Raw genomic sequence first — 22,557 nt, 5'->3', positions numbered from 1 at the left:
GGATTGCAGAAAGGAATAGGAGCCCTGGCTGATTACCCCTCTCCCAGCCCTGTCTCACGAGGACAACTCCAATGCCCCCAAATTCTCCTCAGCTGAAAGAATAGATCAGTAATCAAATTGGTAAATTATGGTCTGTGTCAATGCAGCCCTGCCTTAGCCTTTACCCAAAAGGACCCAGCCATTCATATTAGGATGGAAGAAGTCCTAGGGAAAATGATCAATAACTCTGTACACTTGGATTTGAATCTGGAGTCCTGCCTTCCCAATGATGTCTGCTCCACCCATACAATATTTTCCCTTCAAAGTTCCGAGCTGTAAGACGCAAAAAGCATTTCGAATTCACCAACAATGTTTATGTCCTAATTATCTCTGAAACTATACTTCCGCCAGATTGTAAAGGCAACAATATGTTTGCACATCAATTATCTGTTTCTGTAGAAACAAGATAGTTTAAGCCTTAAGTAAACTCTCAGTCCCAATTTTTCTTCCAAACATGCAATGCAGTGACATAAATCCAATCCAAAAGTGTCGTCATTTGGTTTGATGCCAACACAACTAAATAACACAATTATTAGGTTGTTCTTCTGCCCCATGGAGAAAAGAAATATGCTAAACACATGTGGACAGCTCCTCTTTAAATAAAACATATTCATCAAATATGTTGCGGAGGCTACAGCTTTAATTTCGATTATAATAGTGAGAGTAATGGCACTCGCCATTATTTATGCATAAATAATGCATAATTTCCACAGAGAGGCAGTTAAACTCAACTATCCAAAAGTTGCTCTTTGCCGCTCTATCATCAGCTTTGCGAAAACGGTATCTCACTGTCTAGCTCTTTATTGAAATACATTAAATGCTGTGCTGTTACTTTATTTACAGGGTAGATAGGGATTAAACTCACTACAGAACGAAAGTTAAGTCTTGTCATCTCAAGTGTAAGCACCCTTTTAACCACATTATAAGTGTTAATTATTGCCAATTAATATCTCTGGAACTGGAAATTATAACCATTACAAACATGAAATCTTATTCGTTCAAGTTTTCTTGGATATTTTCAAAATGTCAAATTTATTTTTAAAAAATAATGTTACTTTTCCTTTCAGTCTCTTCACTTTCTTAATCCAAACCTTCTTTCCCTCTCTTTATTTCTCTTTCTATTGCTGATTTGACATTGAATTCACCCACTCTAATTTGCACTTCCTCCTGAGTGATTGCACTGTTAATTTCACAATCCTTCAATCTGATTGGTTTAAGATACTTGCCCTGTTGACTGAGGCCCCAGGCTCCCTGTTGCCCTTGCTATGCCACTATCAACTCACGCTTTCAGTAACTTATTGGGAAAAAGATTTTGAGCTTAAACGGGTTTCAGGGCAAGTCCAGCTAACAGAAGACACCACTAGATGCTCTGCTACAGCAGAATCTGGCCAATACTGGGGATGGATTTCTTCACTTATGTGGACAGACTGGAAAAGCTGAGGCCATTCTTGACAGAGCACAGAAGGTTAAGAGGAGATTTGAAAGAAAGTCATGAACAGTTTTTATAGAGTAACTAAAGAGAAACTGTTTCCAGTGGCAGAAAGGTTGGTGACCAGAGGAAAGGTGATTTAAGGTAATTAACAAAAAGGCAACATGAGCAATTTAATTCCTCACAACAAGTAGTTGTGATCTGGAATGTGTTGCCTGAAAGTGGGTGCATAATAACTCATCAAAAGGATGTTGGATAAACTTGAAGGAAAAAGTTTTACCAAGCTATGGGGACAAAGTTGGGGACTGGTACTAGTTGGATATAACAGGAGTGATGGGCCCAAATGACCTCCTTTGTGCTACCTCATCTGATGATCTTATAGCACCTAAAAATGTTTGAATAAAAAAAAAACCTTATCCACTCAGTTAAATTCTTTCCCAAAACCAAAGGCAAACACTGATGGGTCTCTCTTGATCTATCTTTAAAACATAATCTGCTCCCCTCTCCTCCTCACTGAGATCTAACACCTGCCAGATTGAGGCTACTGACTCCATAGGACTGAAAGGCAGAAACTATCTGCATTATCCTCGGCAAAAACCATGTCATCCACTTTCAATTATGTAGTAATGAGCCTCCAATTCTTTAAATCTTATCTGTCCCCTTTTTATGAGCTCAGCTATGATCCCACCCTTCATGGACGGGGCCAGGTTTCCCTGAAATTTACTATTTATTAAGACATCTCGGAGAAATGGACCTAAAGACCTCTTAAAAATTCTTTACAGGATTTTGCAATCCGTCCACTAGGCCTGAAGCATTTCCCCCCTTATATTCCACTTATCACTACTTTCAGGGGGCCTATAGCTGAATGGATCACAAATTGGCTAAAAAACAGAAAGCAGAGAGTAGAGGAAAAGGGTCGTAATTCCGATAGGAAAAAGGTAGAAAGCCATGTTCCTCAAGGATCAGTGCTGGGATTACTGTTATTCCAACACAAACACGACAGGCTGAGTGGTCTCCTTCTGTGTCGCAGCCATTCTGTGATTCTGTATCAGAGCTGAGAGATTCCAGCTATCAGCAAAGATGGAACAGTTCAGGGCATTTTCTTTAGAGAAGAGTTGGAGGGCTTCTGATCGAGGTCCTCGTAACTCTGAAGGGGTTGAACAGGATAGCCAAAGAGGGAATGTTTCCACTTGTGGGAGAATCCAAGACGAGGGTACTCAAATTCAGTAGGGAAAATCCAATAATAAATCCAATGAATTTAATGAATCCAGTAAGGAAATGAGGAGAAATTTCTTCACTCGGATTTAGAATATGGAATTCTACCCCAAAATGTAGTTCAGACAAATAATGTAGATGTCTTTAGAAGGAAACTAGACAAGTACATTAGAGAAAAAGGAACGGAAAGATATGTTGAATGGATGAGGTGAAGTAGATGGAATACGAGGGGACTTGTGTCTATAAACATCAGGACAAGTTAGTTGGGCCAAATGGCTTTTTCTGTGCTGTATAAAATTATCAAATTGTTAGAAATGTAATCCGTTGTTTGTCCTTCCTGCTAAACTCATTGTGCGGATATCACCCAACATTAGCTGCAAAGATATAATCTTCTAGCTGTTTGCTTTGTCTCCAAACTCTTTAGATTATTCCTCGTATAATTAAGTTTTGGATTTTGAAAAGCGTTTTTCTCTTATCAGGTCTATGAAGATGAAAGAAAGTGAAACGGGTGAGTAGCTGTGTGATTTCTGTATGATACTCAAGTTTGAAAATTTCACACCCAGCTTTCCTGTCAATGTTTATTTTTAAAATTATTTGCTCAGCTCCTGAAAGTTAGATTCCAGAATGAATCACTCTTGCATAAAGGTAGATTGGGAGTCCCAATGTTAGGAAAGCACAAGGAGAGGTGGGTTCCTTTCTGCAAGCAAACTCCACCCAGTTTCTTGTTCTTCCAAGCCCTCTTCCAAAACACACGCACAGTCTCACTCACACACACACACACTACGTGCGCACACACATCCGTGCGCTCACTCACTTACTCTCTCTCACACAAACACACGTGCGCGTGCACACACACACACACTCACACTCTCTCTCTCTCTCTCTCACACACACACTCACTCTCTCACACACTCACTCTCTCTCTCACACACACACCCACTCTCTCTCACACTCTCACACACTCCCTCTCATACTCACTCTCACACACACACACACACTCTCTCACACACACACTCTCTCTCTCTGTCACACACACACTCACTCTCTCTCATACACACTCTCACACACATACTCTCACTCACTCACTCACACACACACACACACTCACTCACACACACACACATTATGTGTGCACACAGATACACGCACTCTCTCACACGCGCACTCTCTCACACATGCACTCTCTCACACATCTGCTCTCTCACACACGCACACACTCTCTCACACACCCACACTCTCACACTCGCACACACACTCTTACACTCACGCACACACTCTCACACTCACGCACACACTCTCAGACACTGTCACAAATGCACTCTCACTCTCTCTCTCACACACAACGTGCACACACACATCCATACTCACTCACTCTTTCTCACTCACACACACACTCTCTCACACACACACACTCTTTCGCTCGCTCTCTCACACACACATACTTTCTCTCTGTCATGCTCACGCACTCTCACACTCTCTCTCACACACACACACACACACACACACACTCACAAGCACTCGCACTCAAGCACACACACTCACACAAACACTCACACCCTCTCTCACACTCACACTGTGCACACACGTGCATGCACACATCCACATGCACGTGCACACTCTCACACACACGCGCTCACTCAGACACACGCTCTCAGACATGCTTGCGTGCACACGCTCTCGTGCGCACACTCTATCTCTCTTACACACTAACACTGACACTCTCACACACACTCACTCTCTCACACACACACTCACTTTCACACTCTCTCTCACACACACTCACTCACTTGCACGCACACAGACTCTCTCACACGTATGTTCTCTTTCCCACACACTCACTCACTCTCTCTCATTCTCTCACTCTCTTTCACACACCCATACACACACTCTCCCTCTCTCTTTCTCGCTCTCTCACTCACTCTCTCTCCCTCCCTCTATCTCTCTCTCTCTCTCACACATACTCGCTCACACACACGCTCTCTCTCACACTATCTCTCTCGCACACACACACTGACACACTCTCTCTCACACACACATACTCGCTCGCGCATACGTTCGCACTCGCTCTCACTCACGCACGCACTCTCTCTCTCACTCACATTCTCTCACACACACTCTCACTCTCTCACACACTCTCTTTCACACACATTTACACTGACTCTCACACATACACTCACACACATGCTCGCGCACACGCTCACACCCGCTCTCGCTGTCACTCTTACACACGCATGCACTCTCTCTCTTTCACTCACATTCTCTCACACACATTCTCACTCTCTCACACACTCTCTCACACACACTCACACTGACTCACTCTTACACACACATACACTCTCTCACACATGCTCTCACTTTCACTCTCACACACACACACTCACTTGCACACACACAGACTCTTTCTCACACGTACGGTCTCTTTCCCTCACACACACACACTCTCTCTCTCACACACACAAACGCTCATTCTCACTCTCACTCTCTCACACACACACACTCTCACGCTCACTCTCACTCTCTCTCACACACACACACACACACATTCTCACTCTCTTACTCACTCTCACACAAACTCTCTCTCACACACACCCACTCTCTCTCACGCATTCTGTCTCACATGCAGTCTCTCTCTCTTTCTCTCTCACGCACTCTCACGCATTCTCACGCACTTTCACTCCCTCTCCCGTGTCTCTCACACGCTCTCACACACGCACTCACGTGCATAGACTCTCACTCTCACGCACACTTGCACTCGCTCTCGCTCTCTCTCCCTCTCTCACTCACACACACACACACTGTCGCATACACACACACTCTCTCTCTTGCTAACACACACACTGTCTGTCTCTCTCTCTTACACACACTATCTGTCTCTCACTCGCACGCGCGCACATCCTCTCACTCACACACATTCATCTCTCTCTCTGTCTCTCTCTCACGCACACACTCTCACATGGACTCATACACTCTCTCACACACACGCTGACACAGGCTCGCGCCCTCGCTCTCTCTCTCACACTTACAATCACACACACACACCCTCGCTCACTCACTCTCTCTCACACACACGCTCACACTCTCTCTATTTCACATTCACACTCTCTCTCTCACACACTCACTCCCTCTCTCACGCGTGCGTGCTCTCTCTCTCACACGTGCGCACACCCTCTCTCACACGTGCGCGCTCTCTCTTTCACACATACGCGCTCTCGCTCTCTCACACATACGTGCTCTCTCTCTCTCACATGTGCGCGCTCCCTCTCGCACACGTGCGCGCTCCCTCTCGCACACGTGCGCGCTCCCTCTCGCACACGTGCGCGCTCCCTCTCTCGCACACGTGCGCGCTCCCTCTCTCGCGCACGCGTGCGCGCTCCCTCTCTCGCGCACGCGTGCGCGCTCCCTCTCTCGCGCACGCGTGCGCGCTCTCTCTCGCGCACACGTGCGCGCTCTCTCTCACGCGCGCGCTCTCTCTCTCTCTTTCACACTCTCGCTCTTGTACACACTCACACACGCACCCTCACACTCGCTCACTGACTCACTCACACTCACACACACTAACTCTCACGCGCGCCCTCTCTCGCACATGCTTTTTCACACGCATGCTCCCTCACACTCACACTATGTGCACCTACACACGCCTACGCCCCCACACACGCCCTCACTCATTCACACAATTTCTCTCTCACTCACACACACACATGCTCACGCACTCACTCACTCTCTCTCTCTCACACACACATACTCACACACACATATCACACACACTCACTCTCTCTCTCTCTCTCTCTCTCTCTCTCTCTCACACTCACACTCACACACAATCTCTCTCTCTCTGAGGACACAGCATTATTCATTCTCTATTTTCAAACAGAAAAAGTAGTTTGTGCAATTCCTCCTTCCTCAGCTGCGATTTTGTTTCAAGACCTGTTTCTTAATGATCACTAAAATCTTTAGTGATTTCAGCATTCCAGGTGGTGATGTTGTCCTGCAAACAACTAACTCACATCTCCCATATCTCCTCCTTTTGCTACTTTAACATTTCTTTTAACTCCGCTGTTAATATTGGTGAGAGGGATTAAACACAGAGGTTTCTATGTTAACAGCACTAGTAATTTTCATGTCTGCACTAACGTATGGCATTGCGGATGCTGTAGTTTATTTAACTTGTTCTGTAAGCACAGCACTAAGGGGCATTAGTATAACTAAAACAGCATTGGGTGGAGGCTTAGCAGAAATTAGCTTTTCTAGATGATGGTAATAAATATGTAAAACAGGCTCCATGTATCAATTAAATTGTGTAATCTATTGAGAGGGAGAGGGGAGGTGAAAATTATGGCGCTAAATGTTGCTTAGACAAGGGATCAAATACGACACAGGGTATGGTGGGACCCATTGGGATAGGACAATGCACCATCATTTGGGGAAAATAGTTAACCGGAAGGAGTGGTAGGGGAGGAAGGTTGATATAATATGCTGGATTCCTGTTAAATTTTGTTAGAAATTGGAGAACTTTTTATTTGAGGTTAAAAAGCTTGAGGAAAGCCCACGATGTAAGTTTTGTTGGAAGGAGCGGGTTAGAGATTGGTTCCCCTTTGTCTGTCTCGAGTCCCTCCATGTTTTCCAGTGGCAGAGAGAGGGCAGAAATCTGATTCTAGGATCCACAAATAATCCAGTGGTACTATGGGGCTGCTCGGAGGCCTGCAAGCGGCAAACTTTCAAACTCTCTGTAACCTTTCTTTCCTCCCCTCCTGGCTCATTGCTTCACCCAAGCAGCTGGGGGACTGGTGACTGAAAGGGAACCCACAGCTGTAGTCAGACACCGTGTGGCGAAGCACGGCATCCCGTGCTGCCCCCAGAGGAACCCGACCCCGCCACCCCCCCACTCACTCCCAGTTTGGGAGCATGCTGCCCATGAATCCACAGGCTTTCTGACAATGAATTCCCTTCTCCTCCTCCACTCACAGGTACCTCCATTGATCTGTCAACAATGAAGAAAGTGAAGACCGAGCCAGAAGATTCAGAAATTATTCAGATTACTGTTCAAGGTAAAAAAAAACATATATATAAATCTGGCCTCACTGCCCAGAAAGGGAAAAAAAAACACAGGGAAATAAGAATACTGGTCTGAACTGGTCTTGTATTCCTTAAAATTTAACACCAGTAAAACTGGGAAATAGGAGTGCTGGTCTGAACTGTCTTTTCCTTCTGGGTGGAGGGTAATTGTTGAACAGACTGTAGCTGGTGAGCAGTCAAATCTGACTGTAAGTTTTTGATTGTCTTTTGAACTAATTTTCGAGAGTTGTTTATAATATGAATGACAGACGCTCCGACGTTAATGGCGCCAGTGGCAAACTCAGAAACTGGGCTCTTTTTAAAAAAGTGTCGTTCATCATCAGCTTTCCTGGCCTTGTTAACCTCTGCTGCCTCCCTCTTTGAACGCCATTGACTCCTGAGTGGGATGTGGATCAATTGTGAGAAACAGTGGGCAAATTTAAATATTGACAAGCCAAACACTCCAGACGTGCAGCCGCTGGATGTAAAGATGGTGCAAGCTGGAATATAGTGTCCCCACTTTGACAGAGCTATTTTAAAAAAGAGCGTCAAGGCAGTGGAGAAAACGCAAAGTCTATAAATGATAATGGTAGGAGGAATGAGAGACTTAACCAAAATTGGGAAACTTTTCACATTGGAACTCGGTCAGTTCTGATGGAAGTGATCAAAATTATGAAGTGTCTTGATGAGGTAGATCAGCACCAAATATTTCCACTAGTCAGTGAGTTAGTAACTAGTCAGTGGGTCAGTAACTAGAGTACATCAATGGATTAACTAACCAGAAACAGTGATGGAAACAGAATCTGAATAGTCAGCAAAAGGGAAGCGGATAAGTATTTTAAAAAGAAAATGGTTACTAGTATTTGGGGAAAAGGCAGGGGAATAATGCTAATTGGAAGAGATCTTTCAGATAGCCAGCACTGCTATAATGGTCTCCAACTGTGCAGTAAATTCTACAAAATGCGGATCTCCATCTCTGCCGGCGACGTGTGCACAGACTGTCTGTTCTCTACAAGATTATGACTGAGCGGCAGCATAAGAGCAAATGTTAAAGCCAAATCCCCATGTTTATGCCAAAGATACAGGCGTTGTTGCCTCTGTAAATCAGCATCCTGTAGTGGTCGAGGATGTCTGCAGGGAGGATCTGGCACCCTGGTTCCCTGTCCTGTGGAGCAAATAGAAAGCTCTAGTTTGTGCTGTTGTTCATCTTGCCCCTGAACTCGAACAAGCACGAGAGCTGTGGCAGACAGATTTTTGTCCCGCTTCCCATTGCACTCGATAATCATGTTGCTTTATATATATAATTTTTTAAAAAGCCCCATCTACGAACCTTTTCTGTATCATTTTCCTATTTTCAGACCATATCTGTTTTTCCACACTTTTAATGGTTTAAAAAAGGCATCAGATGGAAACAGTTTCACAGGATTACTAATCCTGTTGATTAATGCCATGCGTTTTGAGAGGCTCCCAAGTACTGGTGGTAAGGAGCAGGAAGTAGTTCCTGCAGCCTGAGTGAGGAGAGGGAAATCAGAGGGAACTGTTGGGGCAGCATTTGGCTTTGTTATTGTTTGTAATTATTACTGCTGTGATATAGAAGTGACAGCACTGAATGAAACCTGCACGATTGTTGTATGTATATGTGTGCAGGTGTGCATGTATATGTACATGTGTATTTGTGAGAGAGAGTGCAAGTGATCAAAGTTACACAAAGCCTTGGACCATCCACTCGAACAACCTTCCGCTCTCACAAGGTAACCCGTTTTTCTGTTTCTGCTGACAGATCCAAATACTGCCTCGGAAGATCTCAGTGAAAACCTATCCGATAAGTCCACCTCGGAGGAGCCCAGTGTATTGCTGGAATCTCCCTTAGGTACCTGACCTCTCTTTGTTACTTAGTAATAACAACAAAAAAAGAAAGACTTGCATTTATATAGCACTTTTCTCGACCACCACACATATCAAGAGTGCTTCACAGCCAATGACATACTTTTGTAGTATGGAACGTGGCAGCCAATTAGCACTCGGCCAGCTCCCACAGACAACAATGTGATAATGGCCAGATAATGTCTTTTTGATGTTGATTGAGAGATAGTATATTGGCCAGGACACCCGAGGATATCTCCCCTGCACTTCATCAAAATAGTGGCGTGGGATCTTTAATATCCCGAGCAGGCAGGTGGGGTCTCAGTTTAATGTCTTACCTGAAAGCTGGCACCTCTGACAGCGCAGTGCTCCCTCAGTGCTGCACTGGAGTGTCAACCTTGATTTTTGTGCTCAAGCCCTGGATTAGGACTTGAGCCTAGAATCTTGTGCTACAGAGGTAAGTGTGCTACCAACTGAACCACAGCTGACTGAGTAGAATTCTCTACATATGTCTCTTGTACCTTCCCAAACTCCTTCCCAATGCTTGGACAGGTCATCATTGGGTTGCTCCATGGGTGGAAAAACCTGGCAGATGCACCTTTTCGAAGAAGTTTCAGGCTGGCAGAGGAAGCCACGCTGAGTAGGGATCGGCTCCTCACCACTGACGGGTTATCCCAGCACCAACATGTGCTGTGGGTGTCAGTCCTGTACACTTGCATTTTATTTGTTGGGACTATAATGTGGACATGTCCACATCAAAGGAGACCCTGGTCTTTGAACTGGTCCCAGGTGAATGTTTATATAGTATGTGGCATGCTAACAGGGAATGTCAAAACTATGTCACATCATGCCCAACAAGTGCTTTGTGTTATGGACTCAATCTACCTTTCATTATGTAGCCCTTTCCTCTCCCTGTCCTGGTCCCGCCCTGCTACACACCCCAAATCCACATTCATCCTTCAGCTTCCCTGAGAAACTACAGATCATAGACATTTCCGTACTCAATGTCAGTGGGACTCCACAATAGAGCAGGATCTATGAGAGCCAAGCTGTGTACTGAGTGTGAGCCCCTCTGCTTAGTGACTTGGCTAAATTACTATAGCCGAGTCTGCTGACTGCAATCTTGACATGCTGCTTTGTTCATGCCACTTTTTAACTAATAACACCCTGGGAACAGTCCTAGTAAGTAATGATTGGTTGGTGATAAGGCCAATCACACTTTCAGTTGTTCAGTCAGAGCCAGTTCTTTTTTCTCAAAGCACTGAAAATGTCTAGCAAAATATAACTGATGGCCTGTAACTGACTGTGACACTGGTGTTTTCCCCTTCACCTACCTTAGATGCTGCACAGGACAATGTTTCTAACCATGAAGATCAACATATGGTGCTGAAAGGTCAGTCGTTTGTGACTATTACTGTCATTGAGGCTGATGAGTTACAGTTAGTAGGAAGTCCTCTGAAGAACAATCTTCTGATTCTATACCTATACCTATTCTAGGTTAGCGCAGAAAGCACAACAAAAATATCACCAGAAGAATCTGTTGAAAGAAAGAAGAATTTATGATATAATTCCTTTCATGGCCTCAAGGTGTCCCATAGCATTTACAGCCCGTGAAGTACTTTTAACATCTAGTTACAAAATAGCTAATCTGTACATAGCAAGATCCCACAAAGTGCAAGGAGAGAATAACCAGTTTTCAGTGATGTTGGTTGAGAGATTAATCTTCACCAAGATACTGGGAAGAACTCTCCTTTCTTCTCCATGTGAGTGCTGTGAGAGGTTTATGCCCATCTGAGAGGGCACATACAATGTCAGTCTCATCTGTAAAGATGGCACCGCTGACACTGCAGCATCCTCTCAGTATTCTCCTTAAATGTCACCCTCGGTTTATGAGTTCCAGTTTGAGTTGAACCCACAATCTTCTGACTCGATGTGAGTGCTACCAGTTAGCCAAGGCTAGGCTTTGGTTAGTTATCTGTTCAGAGATACTGCGAGAAGTAACTGAGTAGTCAGTAAACAGATCATGGGACTGGCAGATAGTGAAAGGATACAGGGCAGACTGGCACATCTGGTGCATGGTATTGTTTAACTGGCACAAAAGTACCTTGGGTCATCCTCTCTCCTCACTCAGTAATGGATTCTCAATAGTGTTACAACCAGGTGAGGAGGGCTCAAAGGGTTCCCCTCTTTGCTCTCTCCTTGTTTGACTGCAACAGGTTCTTTTGCTTGAAAAGGAAACACTCGCCAATTCAATGATTACTGAACTGTTTACACGCTGTGATCATAAAAGAACAAATAGGACAGATTTTCTTGAGTTTAATGTAGAAGGGCATTAGCTTTATTATACTTAAACTGGTGTAAGTGAAATAATAAAATAGCACCAACCTTTGCGCGCACACACACTCACAGCCAAAGCTCACACGTGTACTCGAAGTTTTCTCTCACACGCACACTCAAAGGTCACACGCACACACTTGAAAATATGCACACGCAGTCGAAAACACGTGCACGCACACACACACACTCAAAGTTGTCACACGCACATGCACACATTCGAAGTTCACACACAAGCGCACACTCAAAGTTCACACACACACACAGTCACTCTTGAAGTACACATACACGCACACGTGCGCATACACACTCGAAGTTCACATGCACACACACATATACACACACACGCACACACAACAGAGTGGGAAGGATCGGTTGGCCAAATTAGAGTCCATAAAAAAAGTAAAAGAGTATATGGCTATAGTTTGGTCACTCGACTGGCTTCAGGCTGAATTTGATGGTCTTAGTGCTTCTGATTTAAAGATGTAGATAATTGAGTTGGTTGTTCTTTGGGAGACAGTAGTGCTGGGTTGGATTCTGCTAAGAAATCTCGGTCCCTAGTGGGTAGGATTCCCCTACATGATCATAGTCAGCAACCAGGGCTCAAAGGTTACCAGATGGATTGGAGAAAAAAGGAGGCAGGAGGGACTCAATTTAGGTCTTCCCCCCCAAGCTGCTTGTCCTCAGTTCTGCTGAGAAAACATGAACTTAGAACATATAAAGTGTTGGCTTGTCATGTGACCTTCCTTTTCCAACTGCCAGGGGGATTTTTAAAAAATACATTGTCCATGTATTTCAAAGGTGACTTGATTAGCTCTAATCTGGAAGCTAACTTAGCCAGGGTCCCATTGTCCAAGGGATTAGTCTTAATGGCCCGACTCCAACAGTTGAATATCTCAGGTGATTGCCTTAGATGCTTTGCCAATGAGAAGAAGATGTGAGTCCCTCACACACCCATGAAGTCATTGTCTTTGGTGGGTTTTTCAGACAGCCCAACTCTGCCCAAGTGAATTGGAATGTGCAATGTATAGTAATGCAAATTGGGGTTAGCCATCCTGGGCTGAGAATTCAAATCTCTTCAGTCTCTATGCTTTTAAAAAGTCTAATTTTAAAAGTTCAACTCCAATTACCAGCCAGTGGATTAAAAATCATTATTTGGCATGATATTAGCTAAAGGGATCTTTCTATATTGTTTTGTGATTATGTACAAGCTGCTATATAGCTTCATTTCTGATTCTGTGCTTTCCTTTAGAAGAATGGAATGAAAAGATTCTACAACTGAGGAAACAGGTCGAGAACCTTTTCAACAGAAAGTATGGTGAGTTAGAAGACGTGGGGCAGAATTTTACGTTCCCTTGTAGGCAGAGGGTGACTGTTAATTTTCTCAGATGGACTTAAAACTGGGTTCCTGCCCACCCTGATGTCTCAACAGTTTTACGCTGGGATGGGTGAGGTCTTAGTCGGCCTACCTGCCCTTGCCTCAATTGAGGCCCTTGAGTGGCCGATTATTGACCACTTAAGGGCCATTTCCTGCTCAGCCTCAATTTTCAGGCTGGCGGGAGGAGTTCCACGGCAGTGGGGTTGGGGGTGGGGGGGAGTCCAAAAAGTAACCTGTTCAGGTCTTGGGTGGGAAGGTTTGTAGTGGGGGTGGAGAGGGGGGTGGAGGGAGTGGAGAGGGGGGTGGAGGGAGTGGGCACCTCCATCAGCAGCTTCCTTTTAACATTGAGCACTCTCCAAAAGGTCTGGCTCCTGTGGGGGCTCCCTCCCCCCCCCCCCCCCCCCCCCCCCCTGCCCCCCCCCCCCCCCCCCCACCCCCAACCACCCCTGTCAGTCTTCCCACTGACACCCCAATCCCCCTCTGTTCAACCCCCCCCCAGGCCTCACCACCTCGAGACCCCCCCCAAAACTTACTCCCATAACTTGCAGTCCCAGTCCTGTCCACTGTAGCTTCTGGCACTGCAGGGACTAGAGATCTGCCAGCCAATCAGAGTGACCGGTAGCTCTCTGAGGCAGGACTTCCTCTTGACTGAGGGGCGGAATTCCAGCTTCCAGCCAATTAGAGTTGCATCAGAGGCTTGAGACCCTCATTATCAATCAGAGCTTGGGAATAAAAGTAAAATACTGCAGATGCTGGAAATCTGAAACAAAAACAGAAAATGTTGGAAAACTTCAAGTCTGACAGCATCTGTGGAGAGAGAAACAGAGTTGATGTTTCGAGTCTGTATGACTCTTCTTCGGAGCTTGGGAGTGACAACATTGTAGGATTCCCTTCAATCCCTCCAACATTACACATCAACCTTCAGCTTCACTGACCTCAGTACTGAAGAAGGTGGGAAAAACTTAATGTCTGACATCCCTGGAATGGAATATTCTAATATGACATTGGGTCAGCTCTGAACACCTCAAATCTACTTATTTAAAGCAGAGGGAGTCGCCAGAGAGTTAAGTCAGCGGCTGTGATCTGAGACTATCATTTTGTAACATCACAAAGCACAGATGAGAAGTCCTAGCACCAAAATTATACTCGTAGACAGATTTACTCTCCAGTGTACCAGTCTGCGGGCAGTTTTCAGAAGCTGCTGTCCAGTGTACCAGCCTGTGGGCAGTTTTCAGAAGCTGCTGTCCAGTGTACCAGTCTGCGGGCAGTTTTCAGAAGCTGCTGTCCAGTGTACCAGCCTGTGGGCAGTTTTCAGAAGCTGCTGTCCAGTGTACCAGCCTGTGGGCAGTTTTCAGAAGCTGCTGTCCAGTGTACCAGCCTGTGGGCAGTTTTCAGAAGCTGCTGTCCAGTGTACCAGCCTGTGGGCAGTTTTCAGAAGCTGCTGTCCAGTGTACCAGTCTGCGGGCAGTTTTCAGAAGCTGCTGTTTAGTGTTTGCTACAATACTCGCAATCACTTGGACTAATTTACCTTCTTGATGGTGTTATAACTGTTATTTCTGTTTCAGGTGAAGCGATGGGATTCTCTGATCCAGTGAAGATCCCTTATTTAAAATTCCAGTCTCATCCTGAAGAGTTGTTTGTGGACGGTTTGCCTGAGGGTATCCCGTTCAGGAGACCCAATTGCTTTGGAATTTCAAAACTTCAGAAGATTTTAGAAGCAAGTGAGGGCATTCATTTCATCATCAAAAGGTGAGAATCCTTGGAAACGAGGCAAACAATTAGCAGGTTAATGACACTTGAGCAAGTCTTAAGGTAACAGGAATTCTCCTAATGCCCCACCCTCACTCACTTAGGACAGCGTACCTGTGAAACAAAAAAATAATTCTCCCCCTTCAAGAATCCAGCCACCCCCGCCCCTTTCCCTGGAAGCATTGATACACCCATTTTACTATATCAGTAGGTGCTGTCCAAGAGAAAACAGGTTAAGGGCTTGAAGTTGTTGAGTTCAATATTGAGACCACACCGCTGTAGGATGTTTAATAGAAGAAAATGCATTTCCTTTTCTTTATTTCTGTTTATTAAGTTTTAGCAACAATCATAATGAGTAACAGTATGGAAAACAACTTACAGTGCAGCAATAATTTAATGAGCTTACATTTGGAAGAGAAAGGAAAGGGAAAGAGAAGTAGGAGAAAGAAGAAGAAAAGGGGGGAAAAAAATGAAAAAAAACCCTCCACAGACCCCCCACCCCCCGCAATCAAAAATAAAATAAAATCAACAACAATCATGGGACAAGTGTAGTTTCACATGATATAATATATACAGCCTAATTAGGGTCAGTTATATGAAAGTACAGAGCTGTAGTTCCTCAAAATAATCTAGGGAAGGTTGCCAAGTTACATAAAATCCATCAGTGGAGCCTCTTATAGTGTACTTTATTATCTCAAGTTTAAGATTCTGCATAAGATCACGTATCCAATTAGTGAAAGAGGGTGGGGTAGACTGTTTCCAATTTAACAGAATAATGCGTCTAGCCAATAAAGTTGAAAAGGCGAGTGTATCACTCTGAATTTTTGTAAAAGGGACACCATTTGGTTCCACTCCAGAGAGAGCTGTAATAGCAGAAGGTTCAGTGTTGCTACTGAAAAGATGTGAGAGTGATGTAAAAGGTTTTTGTCTAAAACAAAGCCAGTTTAGGACATGACCAGTACATATGAATCAGAGAGGCTGGGGCAGTATGGCATTCATCACAGGTTGGATCAAAATTTGGATAAATCTTAGAAAATTTCACCTTGGATAGATGGATACGGTGTAAGATTTTAAATTGTAGAAACCCATGTCTTGCACATACAGATGAGGAATGTACACGAGAGAGAACAGACTTCCAGTTATCTTCTGATAAGTCTGAGTCAAAATCTTGCTCCCAAAGAGTTTTTAAGGTAGAAAACAAAGGGCAGTGTGGTGAAAAGATTGGGGAAAACAATTTGGGAATGAACCCCCTAACAAATAGATTTTGTTCTAATATAATATCAATCAGTGATTTAGGAGGCAATAAAGGAAACTGAGTGACCTTTTGGGCACAAAATCTCTGATTTTCAAGTAGCGAAAGAAGTGTGTGTGGGGCAGATCATATTTCCAAGAGAGAGAGTCAAAAGAAGCTAAAATATTATCAATATATAAATTGGCCGGGGTTTTGATACCTCTCACATGCCAAACTTGAAAGGTAGAATCTCTTAATGAAGGCGGAAATAAATGGTTTGCATTAATAGAGCTGTATAAAGAGAGAGATTGTAGCCCAAAGTGTGTTCTGAACTGGGTCCAAATCTCGTGACTGTCTAACAATAGAGTTTGAAGAAAAGTGACTGATTGAGAAAGGAATGGAGGAGTACAACAGAGCAGGCAGAGATATGGATTGACAGGAGGCTGCCTCCAATTGCACCCACACTGAACAAGCCAAGTCTGAATGAAGCCAAAAAGAAATATTACGGATATTAGCAGACCAATAATAAAACTGAAAATTTGGCAGTGCCAAACCACCTAAGTGCTTGGGTCTTTGTAGAAAAACTATGAATTCTAAGCTTTCTTATTCCAAATAAAGGAAGAAATTAATTGGTTTATCACAACAAAAAAACACTTGGGGATAAACAATGGGATGCACTGAAAGAAGCATAGAAACTTTAGTGAAATATTCATCCTTACAGAATTTATACAACTAAAGAAAGGGGCAAATTAGACCAATGTGCTAAGTCCTGCTTCCTACATTCCAACAAAGGGTCAAAGTTGAGCTTAAAAAGGTCTCCAAGGGATCTAGTAATTACAATTCTTAAATATTTAAAACTGTTTACTGAGACTTTGAAGGGGAGGGGAGAAAGAATGTAACTCTTTGCAATAGAGTTAATTGGAAAAATTTCGCTCTATTGCAAATTAATTTTAAAACCTGAAATAGGAAATCACTCAAAAATAGAGAAAGTATGTGGGAGAGAGGAGGCCAGATCAGAGATGTAAAACAGGTCATCAGCATATAGGGAGAGTTTCTGCTCGACTCCACCCCATGTTACACCCTGTATATCTTCACAGGTCCACAGTGACTCTGCCAGGGCCTCAATAACAATAGTAAAAAGTAAGGGGGAAAAGGGGACAGCCCTGCCTAGTATCTCGATGGAGGTCAAAGGAGTTTAGAGTGGATATTATTTGTACGTACTGAAATAACTGGGGAAGAATACAATAGTTTTATCCATTTTATAAAAATGGGCCCAAATCCAAATTTCTGAAGAGTGAAGGAAAGTCCCAATCCACTCTACCAAAAGCCTTTTCCGACCCATAGTTACAAGAGCCTCAGGAAGAGGAGTAGTTGAATGTGTATAAATAATATTGAAAATACACCTTATATTAGAGAAGGATTACCTGACCTGGTATAAAACCTGTGTGGTCAGGACAGGTTCAAGACAGTGGGCTGAGGCTTTAGCCAATATCTTGACAGCCGCATTTAAAAGGGAAATAGGCCGGAATGAACTGTAATGCAGAGGATCCTTATCCCTCTTTAAAAGAAAAGACAAAGATGCCTTGCGCAGCGTAGGAGGGAGTGTTTTGAAGAGAAAGCATTCTGAAAACAGAGATAATAATAATAATGGAGAAATTTGTGATGAGAATTTTTTATAAAATTCTATTGGAAATCCATCAGGCCCAGGTGCCATATTACTTTGCATGGATTTAATTGCCTTTAGCATTTCATCTTGGGAAAGGGGAACTCGAATGCATTCATAGAGTCAGATGTTAGAGATGGGATGTCCATATTATCAAAAAAAAATGTGAACTAAACCTGGATCTGAAAAGGAGTCTGAGGCATAAAGAGTGGAATAAAAAAGTTTGAATTGATCATTGATCTCCTGATGATCGGTGGTGGTTGACCCTGTGGGAGTGGTTATTTCAGCTACAAGTTGAGAGGAAGCAGACTGGCAAAGCTGGTGAGCCAGGAGCCTAGTGGTTCTTTCACCATGCTCATCAAATGTACCATGTGATCTAAGTATAAGCTTCTCTGTTTGTTTAGCAGAAAGAAAGTCGAATTCGGTCTGTAGAGCCAGATGCTGTTCGTAAGATACTGGAGTAGGTGCAATAGATACTGCTGGTCCAATAAGGGAATTTGGTCAATCAATTGGGACAATTTTGAGGTATTGTGTTTGTTAAGTTGAGCAGTATATGAAATTATTTGTCCACGAGGGTGGGCCTTCATACTCTCCCAGACAGTAGCAAATGACATATCTGGAGTAGTATCAAGTTCTATGAAAGTATCTATTTGCGAGGAAATGAATTTAGTAAAACCCGGGTCCGCCAGAAGAAGGGAATTAAGATGCTGTGGTGGACGAGAAACAGGTTGGTCATGGGATTGTAGTGTTAAAACTAAGAGGCATGATCAGAGATCACAAAACTGTTGAATGCGCAAGATTGAATTAACGAGAGCAGCCTCTTGTCAAGGAAATAATAGTCAATACGCGAGTAGTTGTTGTGAATAAGAGAGAAAAAGGAGTATTGTCTTGCTGATGGGTATAGTAAACGCCATGAGTCTACCAATCCCTGTGCATCAGAAAAGACCTGATGGCTGAGGCTAATTTTGATATTGGAACAGATTATGTGGAAGAGCAATCTAAACTTGGGTTAATAACACAGTTAAGGTCTCCTCCAAGACGTAAGTGATATGACCCTAACTCAGGTATGGAAAATAAGAAGTTTGAAATGAAATGGTGATTATCCCAGTTGGGCACATATACATTAGCTAGAATCAATGGACAGTTAAAAAGTCTGCCTTGTACTATAACATAGCAGCTATTAGGGTCAGCTATAACCTGAGAATGAATAAAGGGAATGCATTTATGGATTAAAATGTGCCATTTGAAAGTCCCTTGGAAGTGACTAAAAACCTAGTTCACAATGGAATCAATGACAATAAATTTAAATGCTGACAGCTTTCCATTACTCTATGTGGAAAGAGTGTGTCCTGAATTCAAAAATCACGTCCTCTTGTTATCTTCTGCCTCAGCAGAAAGATCTCGTTCCTCTCCAGCTGCCTTTATAAAATCACTTATGCCCCTTCTCCCTCAGTGTTACCTCCATCTTTTCTTTCCAGTGGGAGAGGTTTTAGCTCGCTTATGGATCCTATATTTTTGTTGATATAGTTCGAGAACTTTCTTCCAAATTTCTGCTCGTGAGGAAATTAGTGGACATCCGCTTTTATTTGGGAACAAGGATCCTGAAGGAAACTACAAAACGCGAACTGTCCACGGTATTGGCATCCCACTTATCATGTGATACTCACAGGAAGTGCAGTAACATCCCACCCAACTGCGCAAAATTGGTTCAAAAACAGAAAATGCTGGAAAAACTCAGCAGGTCTGACTGCATCTGTGGAGAGAGAAACTGAGTTCACGTTTCGAGTCCGTATGACTCTTCTTCAGAGCTCGTTGGTTCACCATGTTGTAATTTGAAGATCATTCTCCTGTTTCAGGGCCTTTTCTTTTATTTTGAAAACACCAGGACATTTTTTATTTGATGCAACTTAAGTCCCTCGTTAATGTGCTAATGTTACATTTACAGGCCACAGCTCCTGCTTGAAGGTCAAGAATCATGTAAGGAGAAAAAGAATACAGTAGGTAAGAAAGGAGATTGTAGTATGCTGTATCACACAAGAAGTAGCAACGCATCAGATCCCAATCTGGCATTTGCAGAATTTGAATTCAGAATTTTGTTTAAAAACAGTACTGGAAGTAAAAATCTAGTATCAGTAGGAGTGACCATGAAGCTATGGGAATTGTAAAAATCCAACCGGGTCACTCATCCCCTTCAGGGAGAGAAGTCTGCCTTGTTTCTGCGCTATCCTTTTAAATACTGAATATTCAGATTTCAGAGCAGATTTCTAACTTTACATTTTTTTCCTGATTTTTCTTCCCCTTCCTTTTTGTGCTTCTGTTTCTGCTTTAGTTGTGCTGGCATCACAGATTAATATCCATATTCACACTTTACAATACACTAACTGCCTACTTGACTGGCAAGAGACTCTGCCCTAACTGAGCCCAGTACTGTGCTCCTAATGAGTAGTAATTTGCATAAAAGAGATTTTTGTTTAACATTGAATGATAAGGAATTGAGGATCTTTTAATCTTGCTGCAGCAGTGTTTCAGATTTGAATATTGGATCAAGGAAGAAAAGTTAGAAATGCGGTGAGACCCTAATTATTGATGATTAAAAAACTTTAACGAAGAGATTTATAAAATCACACCCATGTGCATATCTAACATATACATAGAGATGGTATGACACTATGTCCCAGGCCCAGTCCATTGAGTCACTGTAGCACCTGCTATTCTCATGTCCACCACTGGATGGTGGTATGCCCTCTATAACGATATGAAGAATAACTTGCAGAGGAGCTGTTTTAATGCAGTGACAAACCCCAAGGCGCTCATAGGAGTGTTACCAAATGAATTTGACAATAAGCTATCTAAGGAGGTATTAGGGCAGCTGTCCAAAAGCTTGGACAAAGGGATAGGTATTAATGAGAGAGGCAGAGAGGTTTGTAGAGGGAATTCCAGAACTTAGGGCCTTGACAGTTGAAGACATGGTCACCAATGGAGCGATTAAAATCTGGGATGGTTAAGAGGCCAGAAATAGAGGGGCTGGTGCCATGGGGGGATTTCACAGCAGGAAGCAAATTTTAAAATTGAGGTGTTGCCAGACCAGGGAACCGACATAAGTCAGCGAGGAGTCTTGGGCAAACGGGACTTGGTAAAAGTTAGGATGCGGACAACAGAGGTTTAGATAAGATCAAGTTTAAAAAGGGTGGAAGCTGGGAGTTTGGCCAGGACAATATTTGAATAGTGAAGGATGAGCGTTTCAGCAGCAGATGGGCTGAGGCAGGGCAGTGTCGGGTGATGTTATGGTGGTGGAAATAGGCAGTCCCTGTGATGAAGCGTATACAGATTTGGAAGCTTCTTCCAGAGTCCAATATGGCACCCAGGTTGTGAACAGCTTGGCTCATTCTCCGACAATTGCCAGGGACAGGAATGGAGTCGGGGCTAATGGGCGGAGTTTGTGATGGGGACCAAAGACAATGGCTTCAGGCTTCTCAGTATTTAATTGGAAAAACTTCCTGCTCATCCCAGCACTGGATGTTGGATACGCAGTATGATAATTTAGAGATAATGGAGGAGGAGAGAGAGGTGGTGATGAGGCAGAGCTGAGTGTCATCAATGTACATGTGGAAACTGATGCTGTATTTTTCTGAATATGTTGCTGAGGGGCTACATGTAGGTGGGGGATGAGAGAGGCCATGGACAGACTCTGTGGAACACCAGTGGTAAAGATGCGGGAGTGGAAGGAGAAACCATTGCTGGTGATTCCCTGGCTACAATTAGATAGATGTAACTGGAAGCAGGTGAGTGTTGTCCCACACAGCTGGACTGTGGTGGTGAGGCATAGGAGGAGGATGGTGTGGTCAACTGTCAAAGCCTGTAGACAGGGCAAGGAAGGTGAGAAGGGATGATTTATCAAGGTCACTATCACATAGGACGTCATTTGTGACTTTGATTAAAGCCATTTGAGTACCGTGACAAGGTTGAAACCTGATTGAAGGGATTCAAATATAGACCTGTGGGGAAGCTGGGCGTGGATTTAGGAGGCACTAATACAGCCAAGGACTTTGGAGAAGAAAGGAAGGTTGGAGATGAGGCAGTGGTTTATTAGGATGGAGGAGTTGAAAGTGTATTTTTGAGGAGGGGTGTGATAAAGGCATCAGAACTTGGGGAAAGGGAACTGTTAATAATATCTGCTAACAAGGGGCCAGGAAAGAAAATTGGATAGTTAGCAGTTTGGTGGGAATAGGGTTGTTGAAGTGGGTCCCATGGACAAGATGAGCTTGGAGAAGGTATGGTAGAGTACATTGGGATGCCCTGAAGTTGTGAAAGGTGCTATATAAATGTACCTTTTTCTTTTATTATGGGAGGTTAGAAGAAAACTCGAGAAACATGTGAGCTGAAGGCTAGGGCAGGTCCGAACCCAGGATGTTTGGGCTAGTGGAAGGGAGAAAAATGTCAGCCTTCTGATTGGATGGTCTGAATCTTAGTGACAAGGAAATCCATGAGCTCCTTGAACTTGTTGGAGGTGAAGGTGGAGAAGGCAGGAAAAGGGGTTTAAGAAGATTGTTTGTAATGGAGAACAGAAGCCTTGAGGTTATCTTTTGCATTCCAGGGTGATCCTA

The 22,557-nt window shown here is 43.6% G+C and overlaps 1 protein-coding gene across 11 annotated transcripts in view; it reads left to right on the top strand.

Annotated features, from left to right (window-relative positions):
* gtf2ird1 (GTF2I repeat domain containing 1) overlaps window positions 1-22,557 on the top strand; it is a 200,237-nt gene that overhangs the window by 123,895 nt on the left and 53,785 nt on the right. For all 11 annotated transcript variants that reach the window (XR_013577523.1, XR_013577522.1, XM_078548429.1 and 8 more), the window contains 7 exons: window positions 3,163-3,191; window positions 7,648-7,728; window positions 9,516-9,605; window positions 10,938-10,991; window positions 13,185-13,250; window positions 14,876-15,059; window positions 19,899-19,954. Coding sequence is in view for 9 of the 11 variants with exons in the window: in XM_078548429.1 (XP_078404555.1) it covers window positions 3,163-3,191; window positions 7,648-7,728; window positions 9,516-9,605; window positions 10,938-10,991; window positions 13,185-13,250; window positions 14,876-15,059; window positions 19,899-19,954 (560 nt within the window). In the remaining 2 variants the exon portion in view is untranslated. The remainder of the gene's footprint in view (window positions 1-3,162; window positions 3,192-7,647; window positions 7,729-9,515; window positions 9,606-10,937; window positions 10,992-13,184; window positions 13,251-14,875; window positions 15,060-19,898; window positions 19,955-22,557) is intronic.

This window comes from Cetorhinus maximus, chromosome 9 (genome assembly GCF_964194155.1).
Source record: "Cetorhinus maximus chromosome 9, sCetMax3.hap1.1, whole genome shotgun sequence".
NCBI classification, from domain to species: domain Eukaryota; kingdom Metazoa; phylum Chordata; class Chondrichthyes; order Lamniformes; family Cetorhinidae; genus Cetorhinus; species Cetorhinus maximus.
The sequence above is the reverse complement of the archived record's forward strand: the minus strand, read 5'-3'. Positions and strand labels throughout refer to the sequence as shown.